At 41.0% G+C, this 22,650-nt stretch overlaps 1 protein-coding gene across 10 annotated transcripts in view; it reads right to left on the minus strand.

Annotated features, from left to right (window-relative positions):
• Positions 1–22,650, minus strand: part of LOC105498757 (neurotrophic receptor tyrosine kinase 2) — a 376,720-nt gene that overhangs the window by 144,842 nt on the left and 209,228 nt on the right. For 3 of the 10 annotated variants that reach the window (XM_071077605.1, XM_011771079.2, XM_011771080.2), the window contains one exon: positions 15,090–21,186. The exons of the other annotated variants lie outside the window; for them this stretch is intronic. In XM_071077605.1, coding sequence (XP_070933706.1) covers positions 21,158–21,186 — 29 coding nt within the window. In that variant the 3' untranslated portion in view covers positions 15,090–21,157. Of the gene's footprint in view, positions 1–15,089; positions 21,187–22,650 lie in introns of those variants that run through there. 10 annotated transcript variants of the gene reach the window in all.

Raw genomic sequence — 22,650 nt, forward strand, 5'->3', positions numbered from 1 at the left:
CAAAATGAATCTATGGTTTAAAATAGTCAGAACAGTGATTGCCTCTGGTGGAGGTTGAGTGGAAGAAATTGACTGGAAAGACATAGGAGAGACCTTTGTAGGGTTAGTAATGTTCTGGATCTCAACAGGGGTTATGGTTACACAAGAACATATATTCACCAAACTCATAGAATAGTACATGTAAGGCTAGTGTATTTCATTGCATGCAACTTTTATAACCAGAGACAGAGAGAAGGAAAGAAGGAAAAAAGGAATGGAGGGAGGGAGGGAGGGAGGGAGGGAGGAAGGGAGGGAGGGAGGAAGGAAGGAAGGAAGGAAGGAAGGAAGGAAGGAAGGAAGGAAGGAAGGAAGGAAGGAAGAAAAGAAGAAAGTACAGTAATTTTTTTTTTTTTTTGAGATGGAGTTTTGCTCTTGTTGTCCAGGCTAGAGTGCAGTAGCACGACCTCTGCTCACTGAAACCTCCACCTCCTGGGTTCAAGCAATTCTCCTTCCTCAAACTCCTGAGTAGCTGGGATTACAGGTGCCTGCCACCATGCCCAGCTAATTTTTGTATTTTTAGTAGAGATGGAGTTTCATCATGTTGGCCAGACTGGTCTTGAACTCCTGACCTCAGATGATCCACCTGCCTTGGCCTCCCAAAGTGGATTACAGGCGTAAGCCACCATGCCCGGCCTAGGACAGTAAATATTGAACTGCAGTTTGTACTTGAAGTGTCCCGTTGTCTTCAGCTTATTCTGAAATGCCTCTAGAAACTGATGGACTGATGATGCACTGACAGGGAAATCTTAATTGTAGAATCCAAGTGGGTAGATGGGTGCCCACTGAATAATTCTTCTGTATGTTTGAAACTTTTGTTAATAAAATATGAAGAGTGGGAAGAAGATATTCAATACTACTCTTTAGAAGTCAGGTTTCAGAGTTGGCAATGTTAGTTTTGGGGACGTGCCACATGAAATCTCTCACACAGAAGGTTTAAGATGTGAGAGACAGAGCTAAGGCAATCAGGGCAGTGCATATTTTCTGTACTTTGCCTATGTGGAACCTACTGCTTGGGGCCTCTCTCTGGGCCCTACAGGACTGTAATATACAATCACGTGCAGCAGCAGAGCTCAGATAACTTAAGCAAGAAAAATGTCCTTTGGATAATTTGCAGACTTTGGCCTGAAACAAGGGCAGATACATTTAGATATATGATTTGTTTTCCGGCTGCTGTGCTATTTCAAAGTATCCTTGTTACTGATTGTAGTGAAAAATTCCTCCACCCTTAGGGAAATAAATCACACTGGGTTACTAATACCCTGCAGCTCTCCTAGCCTACATCCATCTTGATATCATACGGGCTTAAGTTCACCTCTTTAAAAAAAAAAACAGTTTTAGTGTGACACATGCTGGTAGAGATTTTATTAAGCAGAATATATTAGCTGAGCCAAGCAAATTAAGTTACATCCCTGGACATCTCAATAAAACAGGGTCTTTCCCATACTTCTCTAGGTTCTAATTTACAACTTAATTCTATGGGTAAAGGATGAAAACATAGACATGAACATCAACAAAAATCACTTGTATTTAGCTTTGGGATTCAGTCATATATGCACACTAAGTGAGATTAATACGTGGACTAACCATCTGTATTCTACTCTCATCCCAGATCCGCCCTACTGGGTCCCAAGACCTAACCTTTCAACTGAGAAAAGAAGAAAATTCCAGCACTTATTTCCCTACTGGCATGTCCACAGTAGCGTGCCAAGGTAAGCAAAACCATGGAATGCATATTGCCACAGCTTCCACAAGAGTTCATTTTACTTGACTATTTGGGAGAATATATTTTTATAACACATATAACAGATGTATTCTGGAAGAGTGTGAAAATTCCCATGTTGTAGTGGACTATCGCTTTGATGGCCTCCAATGCACCGTGTCTTCCTGTTTTCATGCTCTCGTATAATCTCTTCACTTGAATCTGGGCTATTTTAACCAAAAGAACGCAGAGAAGGTGAGACAGTGCTCATTCTAGAACTTAAGTTTTCAGGAGGCCTGGCACTTTTTTTAAAAAAAGAAAGCTTGACCATCTTGAGTCCTCCATGATGTGAAGAAGCACAAACATCCATGTGGACTGGGGCCCTTGGCTGACAATTCCAGCCGAATTCCCAGCCAGCAATCACCAACTACCAGCGATAGGCAAGAGACCATTTTGGACTTTCCTATCAAACTGACACCACACGGTGGAGTCAACAGCCAGGTTGACCCACGAGACTACGGGAAAAGTAAATTGTTCTTATTTTAAGCCAGTAAAGCTGGGGTGGTTTGTCACACAGAATTAGATCACAAAGTATATGTTTAAAATAAAATCAGAGATATCAAAGATGTATTACAATTGAAGAAAGCACTTTAGGGTTATATTCTCAGACTTCTGTCTGCCAGTCAGTACTTCAATGAGGATGACTGAGAAGCATTTCCTTATAATTCACAAGAAGATAATCTCCCAGATTCAGGTGTATTTCTTTGTTGTTATATGATCTAGGGGAGCCTTGTATCCTAAGTCATTGTTCGATTACCAGAGATAAGCGTATTTTAATCATGGCATTCATCCCAAGGCGATTGCTAATGGGATCCTTTGAAGATATTATGGAAGTAGGAAGATGGAAATTTCATTTATTTCTCACTATCTCCTCTAGATCCCTTACTTACTTTTCTTTCAAATTACTGCTTCGGTAACTAGGAGATTTCATTCAAGTGGTCACCTATAAACCTAGAGGATGAGAAAAGATCAAGAAAGTCCAATCTACATGTTCCCTACCTGGGACAAGCAACCGAAAGCTAAGGCTAAGAAATGGATCCTTACCCCAGTAGTTCATCAAATGGTCCCTTCATAAAAAAGATTCTGAGTACCCCCTGCAGGTTAAATCTCTAAATGTAATAGAATCAATTTGCCCCCATCTGGCTCTGAGCCTGTCACATGAGGACGGTAAGGGTCACAGCCATTAGCACTGATCAGTCACACCCATGGACCTGCTGTCACCCATCACCACCATGTTTTATTGAAGGCCTTAACAAGAGGTCCTGAGTTATTAGTGACCTAGTGTGACATAAGGTGAGGGAGGGGGAAGCAAAGGGGAGAGAGCAGGACTGATGGCTACTGACTACAACATGCCAGGCATCATGCTAGATGTATGTGTATTGGAAATCCCTGAAGATGCAAAAGAACCGGAGAAGTTGGGCATTTTTATCCTCTTATCCTCATTTTACTCATGTAAGCAAAGTGCTAAGTGCAGCAGCTGGCTCTTAATAAGGCCCCCATACAGCAGTCATTTTTATCTTTATAATGCTGCTACTACCATTTTTCAGAATGGAAGCTGAGGCTGATTGAGGTTATGTGACTTGCCCAGGGCCACATAAGAGTAGAAGCTGTGAGGCTAGGATTAAAACTCAAGTCTGAAGCAACTGTCTCGATACTGGTAATAATGAGGGTGTTGTCAGGACAATTTTTTCTGAAAACTAAATCCTGGTGAAGACTGAAAAAGTTATACTTTTAGAATATGCCACCATGATACGTCATGTCCACATTTAAAATACAAAAATATTGGCTGGGCACAATGGCTCATGCTGGTAATCCTAGCACTTTGGGAGGCTGAGGTTGGTGGATCACTTGAGCCCAGGAGTTTGAGATCAGCCTGGCCGACATGGTGAAACCTCATCTCTACCAAAAATACAAAAATTAGCTGGGTGCAGTGATGCACATCTGTAATCCCATCTACTCGGGAGGCTGAGGCATGAGAATCACTTGAACCCAGGATGTGGAGGTTGCAGAGAGCTGAGATTTCACCATTGCAGTCCAGCCTGGGCAACAGTGTGAGACTCTGTATCAAAAATAAATGAATAAATAAAAAATAAAATACAAAAGTATTTTTGAGTCTTACTGAAAAGTATCAAAGTTATTTTGGAATTACAGAAAGATTTTTAAAAGTGTTTTTAAAGAGCCACTTTAAAACAATTGCTGTCATTAATAAATAATGGGGAAAGTTCGCCAACGGGGCAATTAGCCAAAAATGAAGGCTGGGCTTCCCAGAGACTTAAACTGAAGCAGGTTTTGTGACTTCTGATTTGTCCTGATCGTGGACTCAACACTTTTGCTATTATGGGTTGAAGCAGGCCTCTGGGATTAGGTGAACTTTATAATATGTTGAGTACTCTAAGGACTGGGTCCAAACTCTTAGGGATTTTCATAGGATTGGTGCCCAGTGCCTGGTTACAAAAAAGTAAAGACAGAAGTTCCCGGGGTGGCTTTGAGGCCAGGGAACCTGGGTTTGAGTCTTCTGTCTGCCACTTTTTTTTTTAATTTATTTTTTTGAGAATGAGTCCTGCTCTGTCGCCAGCCTGGAGTGCAATGGTGCTATCTTGGCTCACTGCAACCTCAGCCTCCCAGGTTCAAGCGATTCTCCTGCCTCAGCCTCCAGAGTAGCTGGGACTACAGGTGTCTGCCACCATGCCCGGCTAATTTTTTTTGTATTTTTAGTAGAAACGGGGTTTCACCATGTTGGCCAGGATGGTCTCGGTCTCTTGACCTCATGATCTGCCCACCATGACCTCCCAAAGTGTTCTCTGCCACTTTCTACCTGAGCTGTGAGTCTGTTACTTAAACTCTTCAAGCATCCCTTTACTCGTCCATAAGAAATTGCCTGAAGGTGGAGTTTAGCTGAGATAACGTATGTGGAAACACTTAGCAGATGGCAAGTCTTAAAAAAAGTTTTCTTTCTCCTTCCCTTTCCAGAACTGGTTAAGTTTTCTCAGTGCTCATCTCTAACATCTGAACCCAAGAACCACATTTTTATTCTGTTTTCTTTGTCCTGGCTGGCTTTTTCTTGCATTATTAACTATGTGGGAAAAAAATATGAGGCTGGGTTTGTTTTGTTTTCTCTTCTACTCTGTAGTTTATCCAGATGTTATGTACCTTTTTAAAAAATGGGTTTTGTCATCCCTTGTAACATTTATCTGAATTTTAATCAAATAGGACAGAAAGCAAGATCATGTGTCCCTTTTGTCCCCACAACATCAAGAAAATAATCTGCAACCTCACCTAACACTAACAAATAATCTTTCCTTTAAGGAAAAAAAAATGTGGACCCAGCCCTTCTGTAGTTTCCCAGTTTAAGAGATTTTTTCACAGGGGTCCAACCAGAAAGCTGAAATCTATGTAACAAAGTCAAGCAGAGAATAGATGCCACTGGTCCTGCTGGAGATGGCTATCTGCTGTCCCTGGAGGCGGTGACTATTGGATGATGGTCACAAAAGGAAACAGCATCTTGGGCCACCCTCTGGACTTGATCACTGGGGTGTCTGGTCTTGCTGCATGAAGAATCCTTACTACAGCTTATTATAGTCAAGCAATGACATCAAATCATTTCCTTCTAGAAACTCACATCATTTGTCTCCAAGGCCTTTAAAGGTGTCATAAGTGATATTAGAGTATATTTTTGAAATTTCTTTGACAGCAAGAAATCTTCCCCTCCAGGGGGTCCTTAATTTCTTGCTGGTCACTTGGAGGTGAGCAGGTCTTAAGGTCTTAGGCTAGGTCCATGCCACAGGGGAGGACACAAGCTGATGGAAGATAACCGTAAGTTAACCCCCCAAAAATTCCTTGGCCCTGAAAACTGACCTAGAGAAAGTGCCTGACTTAAGGCGATGAGAAGAAAAGGAGCAACACATTCAGACTTGGTTACAAAATACCAGTTTGGGCCTTTGTGAGAACCCCTTACATTTCCTGAAATATTACAAATTATCCTGAAATAAAATGCACAAAGAACTGCCACAAATCATTGATTTTTTTTTTTTTTTTTTTTGGATGAACCACATACTTTCCGCCCAAGCAAAACTTATTCTTGGGAACAGAGTCCAAGCCCACGCTGAATCTTATCTTTTGTTCAAACCCTACACTTGTTTTACCCTCAGTGCGTTTAGGCAGAAACTGATAGCTAATGCTTTTCATTAAGCCAGTCAAGAAAAACTGCTTACCAGGTTTTACTCCTTCATCAGCCTGACTAATTACACCCATTCACTGTTCCTTTCATACAGAGATTTCAAATTCCAACTCTCAAAGACACACACCACCCAACAGACATCTGCTTCCTGGCTTGCTCTGTCTCCTTTTACATTACCCAGTGAAAAGTATTTGGTGGCCTAGAAAACACAAGCTAAGCAAAATCTAGAAGCAAGAACTGGTTTTAAGCTGATGAGGGGTCGGCTCAAGGAGAAAGTGTTGACATATAGGTAACAGGAGATGGTGGGATAAAAAGACAAAAAAGAATCTTCTCATGCAATATATTCAAGGAACGGCATTAGGTGAACAGACTCCAGTGGCAGGCCTCAGATACCACTGTGCAGCAACAGAACAGAAAAAGAGAATGTGCCTGTGTCACTAAGACAAAGACTGATCTGAAACAGTTGGAGGCCCCAGGTCAGAGCAGGGGCTTCAGGGAATGGCAGTGGCCCTGAGCTTTGGTGATAATTGAGGCTGAACTTGAACACCCAAGCCTAGGCAGTGCCGGGGTGGCAATTACATTTCTCCAAACCATCAAATGTTGGGCATTAAGGAGGCGAGGTGACCAACAGCTCCAAAAGCTTTGGAAGCTTCTTCCCATTGGATCATGGTCCCAACTAAAATGTTGCCTTCCAGGAAAAAATATAGGAAGACAACATCAACCTCATGAAGAGTTATAACCAATACTTCCTCTTTGGGTGAATTTGTGTGGCACTGCTTTACCTGAGTCTACAACAAATTCTTCACAGTGGTCTCATTGGTCACATGTATTTATACTGGTCACACATTTCATATACCTATGAAAGTATATAGTCTTGACCTAGAGAGTTAGCTAGTTAGCTACAGGTGTTCTGTATTCTCTAAAGTTCTCTTCTTTCAGCTCTGTTTTTTTTTTTTTTTTAAGACCATGTCTCGCTTTGTCGCCCAGGCTAGAGTGCAGTGGCACTATCTCAGCTCACTGCAACCCCTGCCTCCCACGTTCAAGCAATTCTCCTGTCTCAGCCTCCTGAGTAGCTGGGATTACAGGCAGCTGCCACCAAACTAGGCTAATTTTTGTATTTTTAGTAGAGAGGGGGTTTCACCATGTTGGTCAGGCTGGTCTCGAACTCCTGACCTCGACCTCATACTCCTCCTGCCTCAGCCTCCCAAAGTGCTGCGATTACAGGCGTGAGCCACCATGCCCGACCAGCTAATTCTTTTGTTGGTGAAAACATGATGGTAACAAAGCATAGAATTCTTCAAGATGGCAGTAGGAAAACCATTTTGAATGCTGTGTTTCAGTTAGTCTCTTAGGAAATAGCCCTTCCTTACTTTCTTTTCTTTCAAAGTTGCCCAAACTAACTCTGTTTATTGTTTCAGTCTAAGGGTTTTCCATGTGTCTGACATGATACTTCTTGGGATTATTAAAAGAAAAAAAATAAGATAACTTCTATTCTGCTACACATTCATTTTATGTGCTCAATATATTACCATACAAAGAACACCAGATGCAGTTCCCATTTAAATGGTGTCTTTAATATAAAGACCCGTTGAAATCATGTTTGTATGACCGCCATTCTTCAAAAAACCACGTAATAGCTGGAGACTATGTTTCAGGGGCTTGGTCTTGTGATTTAGCACATGATTCTTTCAGTGGTTGGTCATTTGAATCTCATTTTCAAGGGATCATCAGAAAATAGGCCTCTGGTCTTTCAAGTTTCTGATTAGTGAAGCCATGCTAAATAACTTCTGATTTACTTAAATCACAGATTGCAGAACTGAGTAGCCTGGAGGGACCTCAATGATCATCTCTACCCTAGAAAGTTATAAAGTATTAATTAGACCTGGAGACATATTTCAGACTGGCCAATGCCCTACTTCTTTCTACAGCCCTAGGCTAACTAAGGAGTAAAGAGACCGAGTTTTCCATCAGTTCCCTTGCCTCCTGACTATATCCGGTACATATTTCACATGTTCTACTGTTAGTTTAGTGGCCTTTTTATTATGTTTAATACTGCAAAAAGACACATTGATTCTCAGAAATGCAAATAATAGTATGGTTGCAAAAAACTCTGGTTGCACTGATACATATTAAATAAAGAAAATATTTAAAATCACTCTTACAGGCACACACACAGTATAATTAGTGTTCAGTGTCTGTGATAAATAGTGCCTGACAAACTGTTCAAGCATCATAAGCACTATGAGAAGACAACAGTTTTATTAAACACTGAAAATTGTATTTTTCCCAGTGGTTGTATTGCAAGATAATGAACTCTACAAGTGGCGGCAGAGATGCAAATTCAATTTTGCACAAGACTCACAAACGTCATGATATATTATGCCAGTGGAGACACAGCCTTCGTCTAGACAAAATGCAAAAATGTCCTCATGTTCAGTAAATGTGTATAATTAGGAAAATATGAAGAACAGCTAATCGTCAATATTGCATGCATGTCTGTATCTCCCATCTTCTTTTTTTCAAAAAGTCTAGTTGAAAGTTGAAGGTCACTATTCTAGGTTGCAAATGTCAGTTTTTCAACTTTCAAAAAAAAATTGATATTTGTAAAATTAGAAGGTGCCCTAATCAGGCCTCCAAATTTTCTAACTCTTCTTTAAATTTTTGCTTTCCACCGAGTTATATGCAAGGGTTTTAATTTATAAGAGCAGGTTTTATTTTACAAATAAGCAGACACTGTCTGAGGACCAAAATTGAAGCAGCTCTGATAGTTTTATTAATTTATTTGATTTACTTCTGGTTTCTCTTACCCAATCTTATTTATGTCAAAGTAAGTTGAAGCAGAATTCATTATGTAGTGAAATGCAATTTGAACACTTTTCATTGAAACACGGTGATTCAATCATTTCTCTCCATCTGTCCCATTATCTCTTCTTACATTATTTTGTACAGATCAAATCACATAAAATGAAATTCCAAAAGAAACTTAAGAATTTGTAAGGAGGAATAAAATAATCTCCCAATAATTCCTTACACTAAGTACTAAGTTACACAACTAACATTCTGATAGTTTGACATGATTATAGCATATTTTCTCTGAGAAAAGTCAACTAGGTTAGTGCACTTGAATTTTGAGAAAACTATTGATGCAACTCCAGTTTCTAATCATTTTGATACCAAATTATTAGAAGGATTGAGCCTAATCTCAACTGGGCATTTCTGCATTTTGCTGATTATATAGATTAAAACATTTGCCAATCCTTTTCAAATAGTTAAGCTTAGGAGTTTTGGCATTTTAGCAACTTTATGAAGTGTTTGTGAAAATATGAATCAGTAGATTCTTCTCATCTGCTATTTGGTGACCTGTGTCAGGTGTATCGTTGGTGCACAGAGAATCCTTAACTCATGAATGGATCAAGTTCCATACTGATGATGCAGAAACAAGAACCATGGCCTCATGGAGACATAGCACTTGTGATTAGAATGACAAGACTATCCTTTAAATGCCTTTTCAACTCCTGTGCTACTATACCCTCAAAGCCACAACACCTGTGCCCTAAACCCCCATGAGTGAAATAGTTCCATGTTTAAAAACCTAAAAGAATTGTACAGCAACCAAGAAGGGTAACCAGGTATCAGCAAAGCCAGGAAAGCTAGGAAAAACTTATCAGCAACCAAGGTACAAGCCTGTCCTCAGGGAGCTTGCCACCTCACCTCACCTCACCTCACCCAGCTTCATGGTCCTTCTGGATGAGAACCTTCCACAATGAGTCTAACCTGGAACAGTGATCCCCAAACTCTTACATTTATCCTAATCATCTGGGGGCTTTTTAACAATGCAGATTAATTGGCCTCACCTCTAGCCACTTAGATTTGATACATACCAGTTTGGATGCAGGGATTTGATTCTTAGGAAGTATTTCTAGTAGGCCAGGTGTGGTGGCTCACGCCTGTAATCCCAACACTTTGGGAGGCCGAGACGGGCAGATCACCTGAGGTTAGGAGTTCAAGACCAGCCTGGCCAACATGGTGAAACCCCGTCTCTACTAAAAACACACAAATAATTAGCCGGGTGTGGTGGTGCCAGCCCGTAGTCCTGGCTACTCAGAAGGCTGAGGCAGGAGAATCGCTTGAACCCAGGAGGCAGAGGTTGCAGTGAGCCGAGATCACGCCATTGCACTCCAGCCTGGGTAACGAGTGAAAACTCCGACTCAGAAAAATAAATAAATAAAAGAAAGTATTTCTAGTTATTATAATGCAGTCATGCACACACTAGAACAAGAGATGTCACAGTGAAAAACACAGGTCCAAGAGCTTTTGCTTGCTGACAACTGCCAACAGCCAAGTGGCTTGCTACCGGACTTGGGGTTAAGGATAAATAGATACAGATCTCCTCCAACAGTGGTGTCCTCCAGCTTTCTTGCATATTTGAGAAAAACTAAGCTGAGCAAAGCCACAAATAAAAGAATGCCTGGTAACTTGCTACCATCACCTTCCAAATCACCTTGGCCTTTGGCAGTGGCCAAGGGGTGGCTCTCCATCAAAGATGAAGGACTTGAGACTCTGGTCTGGCCTTTACCATTTAGAATCATGCTCTCCCTTGTCGTCAATTTTGAATCTAAACAGTGTTTTATAGTATGGGAAGAAATTTCAGGATTTAAATGACGGGGAAAATGAGAAAGTTGTAGATACCCATCTCATCAGTTAAATTGGCTGCATTTCCAATGTAAACTGCTTCAAATCCATTGTGGGTCAGTGTGTGTGTGTGTGTGTGTGTGTTGGCAGGAGTGTGAAAGAAGCCTGGCTTGATGGCTAGACAGAGAGATGGGCACTAATTCAGTATGTGCATTAAAAACCAATGCTAGGGTTTGGGTATCTAGGTTAAACTCCTAGCTCTCCTGCTTAGTAGCTATATGTTCTTGGGCAAATTGCCTAATTTCTCTGTGCCTTACTGTTTTCCTTCTGTGTGATTAAAGTAACAAGGATACCCACCATAGGACTATTGTGTAAATTCAATGAGAGAAATATGTATATTTCCATTAAAACTTCAATATTAGGCCTTGTGAGAAATTATTCTCCCATAATACAAAACATAAAGCTTTGGCATACCTGAAACCCAAGTTACAAAACCAGACAGGAGAATTCTCAAAACATAAATTACTTAGGAGGTGGGATAGAAAGAGCAGGAGAAAAAGCTTCAGACCCAATACTGAACAGACATGGCAATGGGGATAGCTAACATGCAATTCAAAAGGAAAGGTAGCCAACCTTCTGCTCCTACCAGAATCACAGGCAAATACTAGAGATGCCTGAAGCTCCATGAAGTAGAGATGTATTTTCTTCCCAAAGCTACAGTAAAATGACAGGCAAAGTAGAGAAGATCATCCATTCCTTTGTTCATTCAGTTGTTTACTACCTATTTATTATAAACCTACAATGTCCTAGGCATTGTTCTAGGAGCTGGAGATGCCAAGGCACTTGTTCGTTTGTTGAACAGACCATAATTCAGAACTTACAAAATTGTCAATAAGTATTTATTTCCATCTGCAATTTTTGATGTCAGTCATTGACTAATGCCACTGAATTCCTGGTGAGACGTGACTTCCTGATTACACATTCATCGTCCAACAGAGACATATGACTATATACCCTGAGCCTAATCTGAACTTGCATTCCCACCCTTGTTGTCCCCTCCCCATCCTGGAGTTTTATTGTTAGAGGTCCCAGACAGTCTTATTAGAGATTGGTTTTATTTCCTCTCGTTGGGAAAATTTTCCATACTGGCAAATGTTCCGAGATTCATGCAAAAACACACACAACCCCCACCCCAGGGGAAGCAAAGGACTCATCAAATTCTCTGTTTGGAAATATTTCAGCCCCTTTTCTCTGAAGTCACATTCTAATTAGTTTCTCCAAACCACTCTCTGGCTGCATCTCCACAAACCCAAAGGGCTGGTCACGCTCTGCAGCTTTGTAGCTGATAATGCATGGAGGTTCAGCGGGCTTGGAACTCTCTAGTAAACAATATTTTGAATGTATTTTATTACTTGTCACAATGGACTTTGAACTACATTTGAATAATTCATACTCCAAACTATGGTCTTTTCTAAGTTATCAAGATAATTAAGAGAATAAACATTGAGTCAGAAAATAATTATTCATTTTGGCTAACCTTGCCGTTCTAACTGATCTGCACTTACCAAGCCCAGTAAAGAAGTGTTGTATGATGTTTTTAAAGAACATGCGTGACTCTCTCTATTAAAAGACTTATATGAGATATTGGTCAACATGTGTGTCTGTCATAAAGTGCTCAAAAATATCAGCTCCTTGATATCCCCTGACTTTATGAAGCACGTAGACGCAGGCTTGGAAGAATGCCACGTATGAGTGCCAACTCTTGTTTTTAAAACGGCTCTCTAAAGCATAAAGATCTATAGAAATTTTGACTCCATTCGATTAGCCAGTTTGGAAACATGGGCCTTTGAATGGAAAATGAAAGGACAAGTTGTAGAAGGTGAGCCAGAGGAATACTTGTCTGTCCTCTGAGATGCTCATAAGATTGGCAGCAAGGCTGGTTCCCCATAGGATGCTGATAAGAAGGCTTTACTAGCCACTGTGTTCCCTTGGCCTCCTGGTACAGGGTGACCCTGCCCAGGAGTGGTGGGTTCTCACTCCTCCCAGCATCACCTACAGAAACTCAGCAAATGTGTGCACCTCAACGTGCTCCCAAACATACTTGGTACACTTTGAATTCTTTTCTTGGACATCAAGTTCACCTCGGAAATCAGATATGCTAATCTCAGAGGAGTGAAGCCACTCAAGAAAGAGTCTGAGATCTATGGTATAGCTTGCTTTTTCTAGGATTTTCTGAAAGAAAACTAAAAAAGTAAACTTTTCAGAGAGGCCTTGGCAAAAGAAAAAGTGGGATTTTACATAATTTTAATTGGAAAAAAAAATAAAAATAAGGGCTTTATATTCATGATCATTTAATATTTCTGGTAAAGACACTACTGAGAGAGAAAACATCACAGGCCAGTGAGTCTGTGTCAACCATTGCACTATAGATGGCCTGGGCTCTGCCCACTGGCAGGTTCCTCCTTTAACAGAAAGTTCAGTATCCACCATGTGGACACTCCTCGCCCTTCAGATCCGAAAGTTAATACACCCCAGAATACTTGATCACCCACATGAAAGGCGCAATGCTAACACTACAGTTCCTCTTGCTGAGTTAGAAAATTGTTGGGTATTAATTTGGAAAGGATGAGCAGCACTGGGTTAGAAAGAGTCCTCACTTCCAGGACACCCACCTGGGCTTCAGTAACAACCCCTTGTTCAGGGTGGAATTTGGGTTTTCTTTTTCCTCCTAACCTTTCTGAGTCTCACTTTTCCCATCTGTAAAACAAAGTAATATCTATACTACAGCAAATGATTAGGGTTTTTTTTAATGTGAAAATACAATCCATGGGGCCTGTCCCATAAAAGGCATTAGATAGGAATTATGTAAAAATAGAGAATGCAAATATTACAAAAAGAGCTCATGGCACTAAGAAACTGGCTGAGTGAAAATGGGGTATTTTAAATCTCAAATACTGTATCTTCAACTTAGCAAATGTATCATACATCTCCAAATGTGGGGGATAAAAGCAATATAGATTTTTTTTAAGAATTTCACTTATTTTTTTAAAACTTTTATCCATTTTTCCCCTAGATTATTTCTCAAACTTACTGAGAAAGTTCCCTGATCCTCCCTCCTGTCCTTTTCCACAAAATCTCTCTCTCTTTGTCTCTGTCTCTGTCTCTCTCTCTGTCTCTGTCTCTCTCTCTCTCTCTCTCTCTCTCTCTCTCTCTCTCTCTCTCTCTTTGGCAGCCTCATTCATTCCCTCACTCTGGAGGGTCACATACAACAAATAAAAATTTTAAAAATTAGTGAGAAGATGAGCATGCACTTCTCTGCTATTTCAGTAGATAGCACAGGATGGTTACTGCTGGAGATGCTGAGGCTGGTTGAACAAAAGGGAAACAGGGGACTGTGTCTCCAAGGGAAGACGAGGCAGTGAGGAAAGAAATTAGGCCAGGAACTCAGGAAGTGGCAGAAAACTGACAGATAATCAGCTGAGAAGTTTGTGTACACATAACAGCTTTGCAAAGGCCAGAGGTTTCAACAAGATCCAGGCCAGAAGGAGCCCGGAGGCCAAGGCCAAGGCTAAGGGGAGTGAGATTCTTGCTTTGTGCACACAACTTAAGGAAATGCTAAAAAATCAGTTATTGAGATAAATTACATTAAGTGTAACACAATAGTTCTTGATAAAATTGAATGCAAACATTTGTGCTTAAAAAAAGTTTTTTTTTGTTTTGTTTTTGTTTGTTTTTTTGTTTGTTTGTTTTTAGATGTTATCTCTCTCTGTTGCCAGGCTGGAGTGCAGTGGCGCGATCTCGGCTCACTGCAACCTCCGCCTCCCGGGTTCAAGCGATTCTCCCGCCTCAGCCTCCCAAGTAGCTGGGACTACAGGCATGTGCCACCACGCCCAGCTAATTTTTGTATTTTTGGTAGAGACGGGGTTTCACCATGTGGGCCAGGAAGGTCTTGATCTCTTGACTTCATGATCCACCCACCTCAGCCTCCGAAAGTGCTGGGATTACAGACGTGAGCCACCGCACCCAGCCAAAAATATCAGAATTTTAAGGAAAGACAGGATCTGACCCTGAACTTATAGGACTCAGCTCACTCACCTTACACTCATCTCAGTCCTCCTGGGATTATGCTGGCTTTATTTAAAATTTTGATATTTTCTTCATAGATCTTTTGCATTCTTTTTTTATCTTTTAAAATGTTGCATGAAAATATTATTTGAGTACTGAGACTTTTGGTGTCACTTTAAATTCTGTGCCTTAAGCGAGTGACATTCTTGCCTCACCCTAGTGCTGGCCTACCTGAGTGAAGGAGTTGCTTCAAGAAAACCCAGAGAGGCTATGTGGGGGCAACTGGGGAACCAATGGCAACAACTTCTAAAGCACTGTTCGTGGTGCCTTGAGGAATCCCAATATTGAATTATATTCTCAAGTCTATGTAAGAAAAATTATTAGTAGGTGATGAAAGTAGGCAACAGAGACCACAAATATGACACTCTTGTCTTTATTGGTATATGCGTTTGGCTCTGAATGATCAACTACATCACAAATTCCAGTACAAAAGATCTCATTTTCGGATAGATCATATAGATAAAGAATTCCAAGTTCCATCGGTCACTCATACATACACGTGGCAAGCCCTGGAGTTTCTGAACATAGGAAGAGAACGCAAGTCATGTGTTAGGTCCACTCTCTTGCGTGAAATGTGGAAGAGGGAAATAAAATTAGGCAACATTTAGCAATCAACAGAACCCCTTCCCTATCCTACTGCAGCCCAACATGGTGGAGCAGCAGCGGGCTGAATGGCTGAGACCAGTGCAACAAGGCAGCAGGAAGTGCCCAGGTAGGAGGAGGGTCCTTGGCCACATGGGGAGCTTACAGAGATAATCACAGTAGTACACAGATGTAGTGCCCATTAGCCAGCAGGGTTTCCTTGAGGAACATCAATCCATACCCACCCACTCAAAGTCCCCTCTCTCCAAAAGTAGAAAGATGGTGTGGGGACCATATGAACTAATCCCCCAACCCAGCAGCCCTTTACATAGCTCTGCCCTCACACCAAAGCTCTTCCTCACACCGAGACAACAGGAGGCACAAAGGCCCTCAATGACATGAATCCTCTCGAAGAGAACAAAAGAGAGCACTGAGATGTTAACGCCAAGAACTATGCCGATGAATCAGCCATTAGACTCAAATCTGGCTAAGATCCACTTTACTTAAAAATTCAGGATGTAATATGTAGGAAGTGGCAGAGCATATACACAACCCGAGAGGGAAAGTGTGATTCAGGACATGAGTGATGATCTTATTCTGCCTGCTACTTGGCCACTGTCGCCCTCCCCAAAGCCCAGGAGTTTGGAAGTCAGCGGCGTAGCTATGTATCACCAATATCTTACTAAGAAAATGAGTGTTTTCCTCTTTCAAATCCAATGTCCATAAAAATCTAGGTAGAATTCAGTGAAATCAAAAATCTCACATGTAAATAGAGGAATTTTACCATCAACTCAAAACAAAGACTCCTAAGAGGGAAAAAGACAGACTAAATGTGTACATTCTGACAACACTTGGGGAAGAAAGGCTACCCTTCTAAATGAGGCTCAAGCAGCTACATGTATTGATAATTGTTTCTGTAGATATTAGGAAATGGCACTAATGAAATTAGGAACTAGGAAGAAATGTGATCATTAGCTTCATAGTTCCTGAACCCTAATACATATGGAAAAAAGGGGAGGAGAGAAAAACCACGTGGGTAAAGATATTGATGTTTATGGAGGTAAAACCAAGATAGAGAAAATGTGAGACCAGTTAGTCCATCTGACTCAAGTACTCTATTAGTAGAAGGTAAGAACATGAGTTCTGACCCTGGGTAAAGCAGTTTGTGCCTCTCTATTCCTCAGTAGTAGACTGAAGACCAAATGACTTCAAAAGTAAACCCTTTGGGTGTTGCAGGGAAGGGGAGTAAGTATTGAGCACGAAAACATAAATGGATCTGAACATTAATCATTCCTGTAGGAAAACAATTCAGGTGGCTGCTTAGTGGTGCCATATCTGCTTATTTTATAAGCAGACCTTTCATGTAATCTCTAGTAAAGGCATTCCCTAAAGTGGAGACTAGCTGTTTTGATATAACTGCACACTATAGGGCTTTATCCTGTCCTCTCTATATCAACCACTTTACTGGAAATTTAGGAATATGGCCCTCAGTCCAAATGCCATTATTATGTAATGAGGAGCTTGGGTTCCACTTTAGTGCACCCAAAAGTTCAATGGCATGGTTAAAAAATGTGTTCATTAATAGTAACAGGATAAAATAGAATATTGATGTCTACCCATATACAGTAATGAATAAGAATAATATATAGAAACTAGGCTTATATTATTGTTTTCTTTCTGGGATTCCCCCCTGCCTTTGGTTCTGAAATCACACATATCTAATCTCTTACATCACAGAAACTTATTCATTTGAACTCATTTTTAGAATCTAGCCTTAATATTACTGTGCAAAATACCAACACTAACATATTATTGGATTTCACACTATTGATAGAAGCCTCCTTGCCAGAACCCCAGTCTAGATCTAGAGGCCTCAGACATCAGGAGAGGAAGGAAGGCTTTCATGATGAAAGATCCGGGGATCACTGGACTGCAAACTCCATCAAGTTTAAGCAAAGCTGGGAGTGACCAAAGGGAGACTCCGGCTCATCAGAGGTCCTTGCATAGCCAAGGGATCCTCAGTGGAAGAGAAGGCATCCCTAAATATTGGGAAATGTATGAGATGTAACTAGCTTGGCCCTTTAAGATCCAGCACACTCAGCTCTTTGAAAGGAGCTAGCTAGGGTGAAGAACTTGGAGGCAAAAAGTGATCATCTGCTTCAGTTGAGCAATAAACCGCATTTAGAGTTATCTGGAGTGATGACCCTAAATGAGTGCTCTCAGCCTGCCTTGTCAGAACAAGAGAGCCTCTCATTTCCTGAGTCTTTCCAGCGCATAACACAGGCCTCGTGTGCTCTGTGATACTTACCATATGAGAGTCTGACGTGGCCAGTTATGGCCAGACCCCCGCTCTTAACCCCTGCACATCCCCAAGGAAATACAAAATATGAAACTGGGAATAATACACCCAATGTGCTTCCTACACACTGTGTGGCACAATCGCCCCAAAGGGAGCTATTACTATAAATATATTAACAGACTCCAGTACAAATAAAGGCAAGGACACATATGGTCAGACTTTATATTACAAGAGATTCAAAGGATACCCACAAGACTAGAAAGCCATATATCCAAATGATGTCAGTGGTTAACTCTAACTGGTGGAATTACATGGGACTTTTCATTTCATCTTTGTTTCTTATGTTTTCCAGGTTTTCTACTATAATCTGTATTATTTATTTTTATTTTGAAATACCCATTTTAGGGCACTTAAAAGCATTTTGGGTGAGGAAGACGATTCTATCTTACTAGCAAAAATCATTGGGCCTATACCAACTGGGATTGACCAATGCATTGCGGTCTGTTTAGGACTGTCCTGGTTTTAAAAATGAAAGTTTCACATATCAGGAACTGCCTCAGCATTCTCTCACTGACAGGAAGCAAACCCAAACAAAGGACAGAATGGATTCATCTCCTCCTTGGGCTGCTCTCTCAGTCTCAGGAGGCAGAGGCTCTTGCTTCCAGTTAGGGGCTGAGTCCAAGGAGAGAGATTCCTTTATGTGGCAACCAGGTTGAACTAAGAAGTAGCTCTATCCCCATTTCCTTCCTGGCCGTGGGTTAGAGAAAATGTTTCTTCTCTTGCCATTCAAAAGAAAGAAGAACAATCCAGAAAAACTAAACAAAAACCCACTACAACCTCAGCGATCAACCTCAGAGCAGCATCACAGCTCCCCAGCAAGGAGACCTGGCATGACAATCTGAGAAGAAGCCCAGCTATGGTGGTTACTCTCACAGGCTGGCAGAATTAGTAAAGACAGAGAAAAGCTGCACTTCCCAGGGAGGAAACCTGCACTTTGTTATAATAGCTGCCATAAAGGATTGAGCATCACATCCAAGAAAAACTCCAGTGGTCCCATCTCTACTTAACCAGAGGGAGCACTCAATTGTTCAAAGCACCTGGGTAGCAGGAGCTTCTTAGCAACATAGGAGGTTACTCTGCAACTGTGTCTGCTGAGCTGGTCCTGGTCCACAATCTGCTGGCACATGCGAGAGTGATCAACCCAAAACCAAAATGGGGGCATAGCTTGATTGGATTCATCCTGTTGGTACACACACTCCAGTCAGGCTGGGCCTGAGGAAATACCCAGAACAAATACATTAGGATCCTCCATCTGCTGGGATGCTTCTAGAACATCACTGATGCTTCGGTGAAATTGGACTGAAATGTCTGATATGTGCAGGATGCAGAACTCCATCTTGGTTGGCTGATGATGAGGGAGTAAACGCAGTTTTCAGAGTATCACTCTGAGTGTCTCCCTGACCTAAATCCATAACCTTTATTTTTGTTTTTCTTTTCAGACACCAAACTTAGGACTGGAGTGTTTTCTCTAGGAGGTCTAAGAATACTATAATCAAGTGATATTTATTTTTTGATAACAAAGAATAATATCACCCAATAGTCAGATGCTAAAAACATGATTTTACTTCACTGTGAGTGTGCTCGAAACTGGTTTGCTAACAAATCTTCATCTCGGTGCAGCTTATAATAACAAGGCTTACATTTTAAATGTAATTATGCAGCATGTCTTCATTTCCTTTCTTTTAAGAAACTGAAGTTGCTTTTTTAAAGCATTATTTGATAGCTTCTTACCATCTCCTTTGGAGTTGAAAATGGAATATGATATCAAATTGTTGTAGCTAGCAATGGGGGGGCCATGGCACTGAGAGGGGGAAAGAATTGTACTGGGACCTGCAAAACAGCAGCAACGTACCATGAAGGTTCCCATGAGATGAGTCGTCAACCCAGTGTGCCATAAAAGAAGCAATTTTTAAGGATCCTAAAATAACTGCATTCTCTGTCCTAATGCTCATGCTGGGCAGAATGGACTTAGCTTATTTTTAAAGTGCAGGCCATGGCCTTCCAAGGCATACAAACAACTCCCAAAGCAGTCATTATTTGGCCAATTAAACAATTAGAAGAAAATATACTTTTGAAAGACAAAACATTAATAGGCAAAGTACAGAAGAAAGTGCTAAAGCAATTGTTTCTACCCGTTTATCAGTCCTATCTCTAACCATCAAAATGGACCATGGTCATTCGATTGCACTGAAGTCTGAAGATAATCTCCGGTAACTCTGAAGGGCCCCGCACTCTTTGATCTAATAAGCTTCTGGGTCCTGGATATAATTCAGAATTTTTGCTCATGTGTACTCAAAGTAATACTGCAAATATGTTCAAAACCTCTGTGGTTCTGTGAAAAATATCACCTACATCCTTTCCCCTTATTGGTAAGACAATGACGAAGTGGGCTGTGGCTATTGAGGGGAACAGAATGGGTGCTTTGTGTGATAGCTTTAGCTACTGTTAAAATACTCCCTCCCTTTATAAGGTCTTCTTTCCTCAGGTCTAGCTGGTCTACGAATCTGTGCTTATCTACATAATTGCCTAACAAGCATGTGACCACTAGGAAAACACATATGCGCACACAAACACACATATACACAAGGAAACACGCACATTAACTACAATAGCTGGAGAAGTATGGCACACTCTGGAGAAAATTTTTAAAAATCCATTTCATTGGAAATGGAATTAAATTGAAAAGAAAAAAAAAAGTCAGAATACTTTATATGCCTCTGCCACAGGGAGTTACTAGCCCTAGGCACATGAAGAGGGCATGCTCTGCAAGTACAAACACATCCAGGTCCATATTTAGAGACAATTTTAAGTCGATTTAGGCCTCAAGCCTAGGACCCTAGCTAATTTACAAGGCTGCTCTAGGGAAGACACAATTTTAGAGAGGACTTCTATCGTGTTTGCTCCGACGGGAGAAGATAAGACGCACTCCCACCCTTCGAGAGAACCCAAGACTGATGATTTGGGGTTTTTGCTGGTTAGTGTGTTTTGTTTCTGTTGGTTTGTTTCAGCTCAGAAGGTGTGTTTCCATTGTTCCCTGTCAAAACCTTTCTCAGGAGGCAAGGAAAGGAAAGCAGCACACAGCTGCCCTTGAGCCGAGTTTGTGAATTTTACTGGGAAACCACCCCGTGCTGTCAGGTGACGTGGTGTTCAGACACGTCTAAACAAGCTAGTTGAATTAAAGACCAACTCCAGACTTGATGTTGCTGAGCTCCTCAGCTCCATCTTGCCATCCTGATTGATCGAGGAGATGGGTCTATAGTTAAAGTGGCAGAGTATTTTGAGGGGTTAGTCATTAGAGCACACTGCTTTGTCTTGGAAAGGCAACTTCTTGCTTGGCTAGGTTATGGAAGCTAAGGAGTGACGTCAAGATCTTGTCTGGCCAGAATTTGCAGATAACCATAGAACTCTTCTCCTCCATCAGGCATGGATTTAGCCTCCTTTAGTTCCTGCAGTGACACAGGAGCCTCCAAATACCAAATTATTATCAGGCGGTCTTGGGGGAACCTCTGGGCCCTGCAATAAAGTAGACAGACTTGCTATTGGAACGTGCTCGGGAGGAATTCAGCCCCGTTCAGATTGCTCTACAATCCTGCAAACCACCTCCGGACTTTGTAAATGAAACCCTCATCACTCCAGATAGTGAAAACATACTTCAGGGGATATAATTGATCACCATCTTTCACTAAAATTATTTTATGCATCATTTTAAGAAGTCGGATTTGATCATGTTTGTTTATTATTTTGTTTTTAAAGCCAAACTATGCACGTATTGAGCTTGTATCACTCTGGACAAGCTACTTCTGAGCATCGTTTGTAAAATAAGGTATTTTTATTCATTGATCCTTCAGGTCTAATTCAGAGTATCACAAACGGGTGGTAGACTGCGAGTCAAACCTGCCTCACACTGATATATTTTTATTTATCTCACCCGGTGTCTTAAATCTTGGGGAATCCACACAAAATAATAAACGCCTGTTTTCTCTGGAAAAAAATTAGAATATCTGGCAATACCAGGCCCATACTCCAGCATGGTCCTCACTACCCCACATCATTTTTCTTCCAGCCTGTTTCTTACATTGACGTGCCTGATTCTTGGTGGTAATTGGGGTTTTGGACCCATGCTCTAACCTATTCTATTGTAATGCCTATCACATTGCATTATGATTATATGATGATCTAACTATCGGCCTTGCCAGTGAGACTCCTTGAGAGCAGGGAACAAGCCATTATTTTCAAGAGCTCTCTAGTTCCTAGCATTAAAATAGTGTTATAAATAAATATTTAATGAATTGTCTTTATTATGTAAGTTAGATTCTTAAACTTCAGTGAAATGAGTAAGATCATACATATAGATCATACACACAATAGATTCTTACAATTCAGTGATCTTTGTAAGATCACGTGTATATTCTAAAGTCAACATCTTTGAATAGCATGCAGTTTTAGGAAAGAGAAGTAAATAGGCCAGTTTTTGGCTCAAGTCTCTGACGGATCCATAAGAATGGTAACGTTGTACTGTCCATGTGATATTATGCTTTAAGCACATGATAAGTTTTCTAAACTCTCTCTGAGATCTTCTCAACGTTTTTTTCATTGCAACTTCTTAAAAGAGCCCTTCTTTAGAGGTTCTTTAAAAGCTCACTTGTAAAAAATATTCAATGGGGCTCGTGCCTGCAATCCCTCCCTTGGGAGGCCAAGTTGGGAAGGATCACTTGAGTCCAGGAGTTCAAGACCAGCCTGGGCAACATAGTGAGAACTATATCTCTACAAAAAATAGAAATAAAAAATAAAAAAAAAATTAGCCAGACATGGCGGTGCGTACCTAAGAGTCCTAGCTACTTAGGAGGCTATGTCAAGAGGATTGCTTGAGCCCAGGAGTTCCAGGTTATAGTGAGCTACAACTGTGCCACTGCACTCCAGCCTGGGTGACAGAGTGAGACTCTGTCTCTAAAATATATGTTTTTTATATATATATAC

This window comes from Macaca nemestrina, chromosome 14 (assembly GCF_043159975.1).
Source record: "Macaca nemestrina isolate mMacNem1 chromosome 14, mMacNem.hap1, whole genome shotgun sequence".
Lineage (NCBI taxonomy): Eukaryota > Metazoa > Chordata > Mammalia > Primates > Cercopithecidae > Macaca > Macaca nemestrina.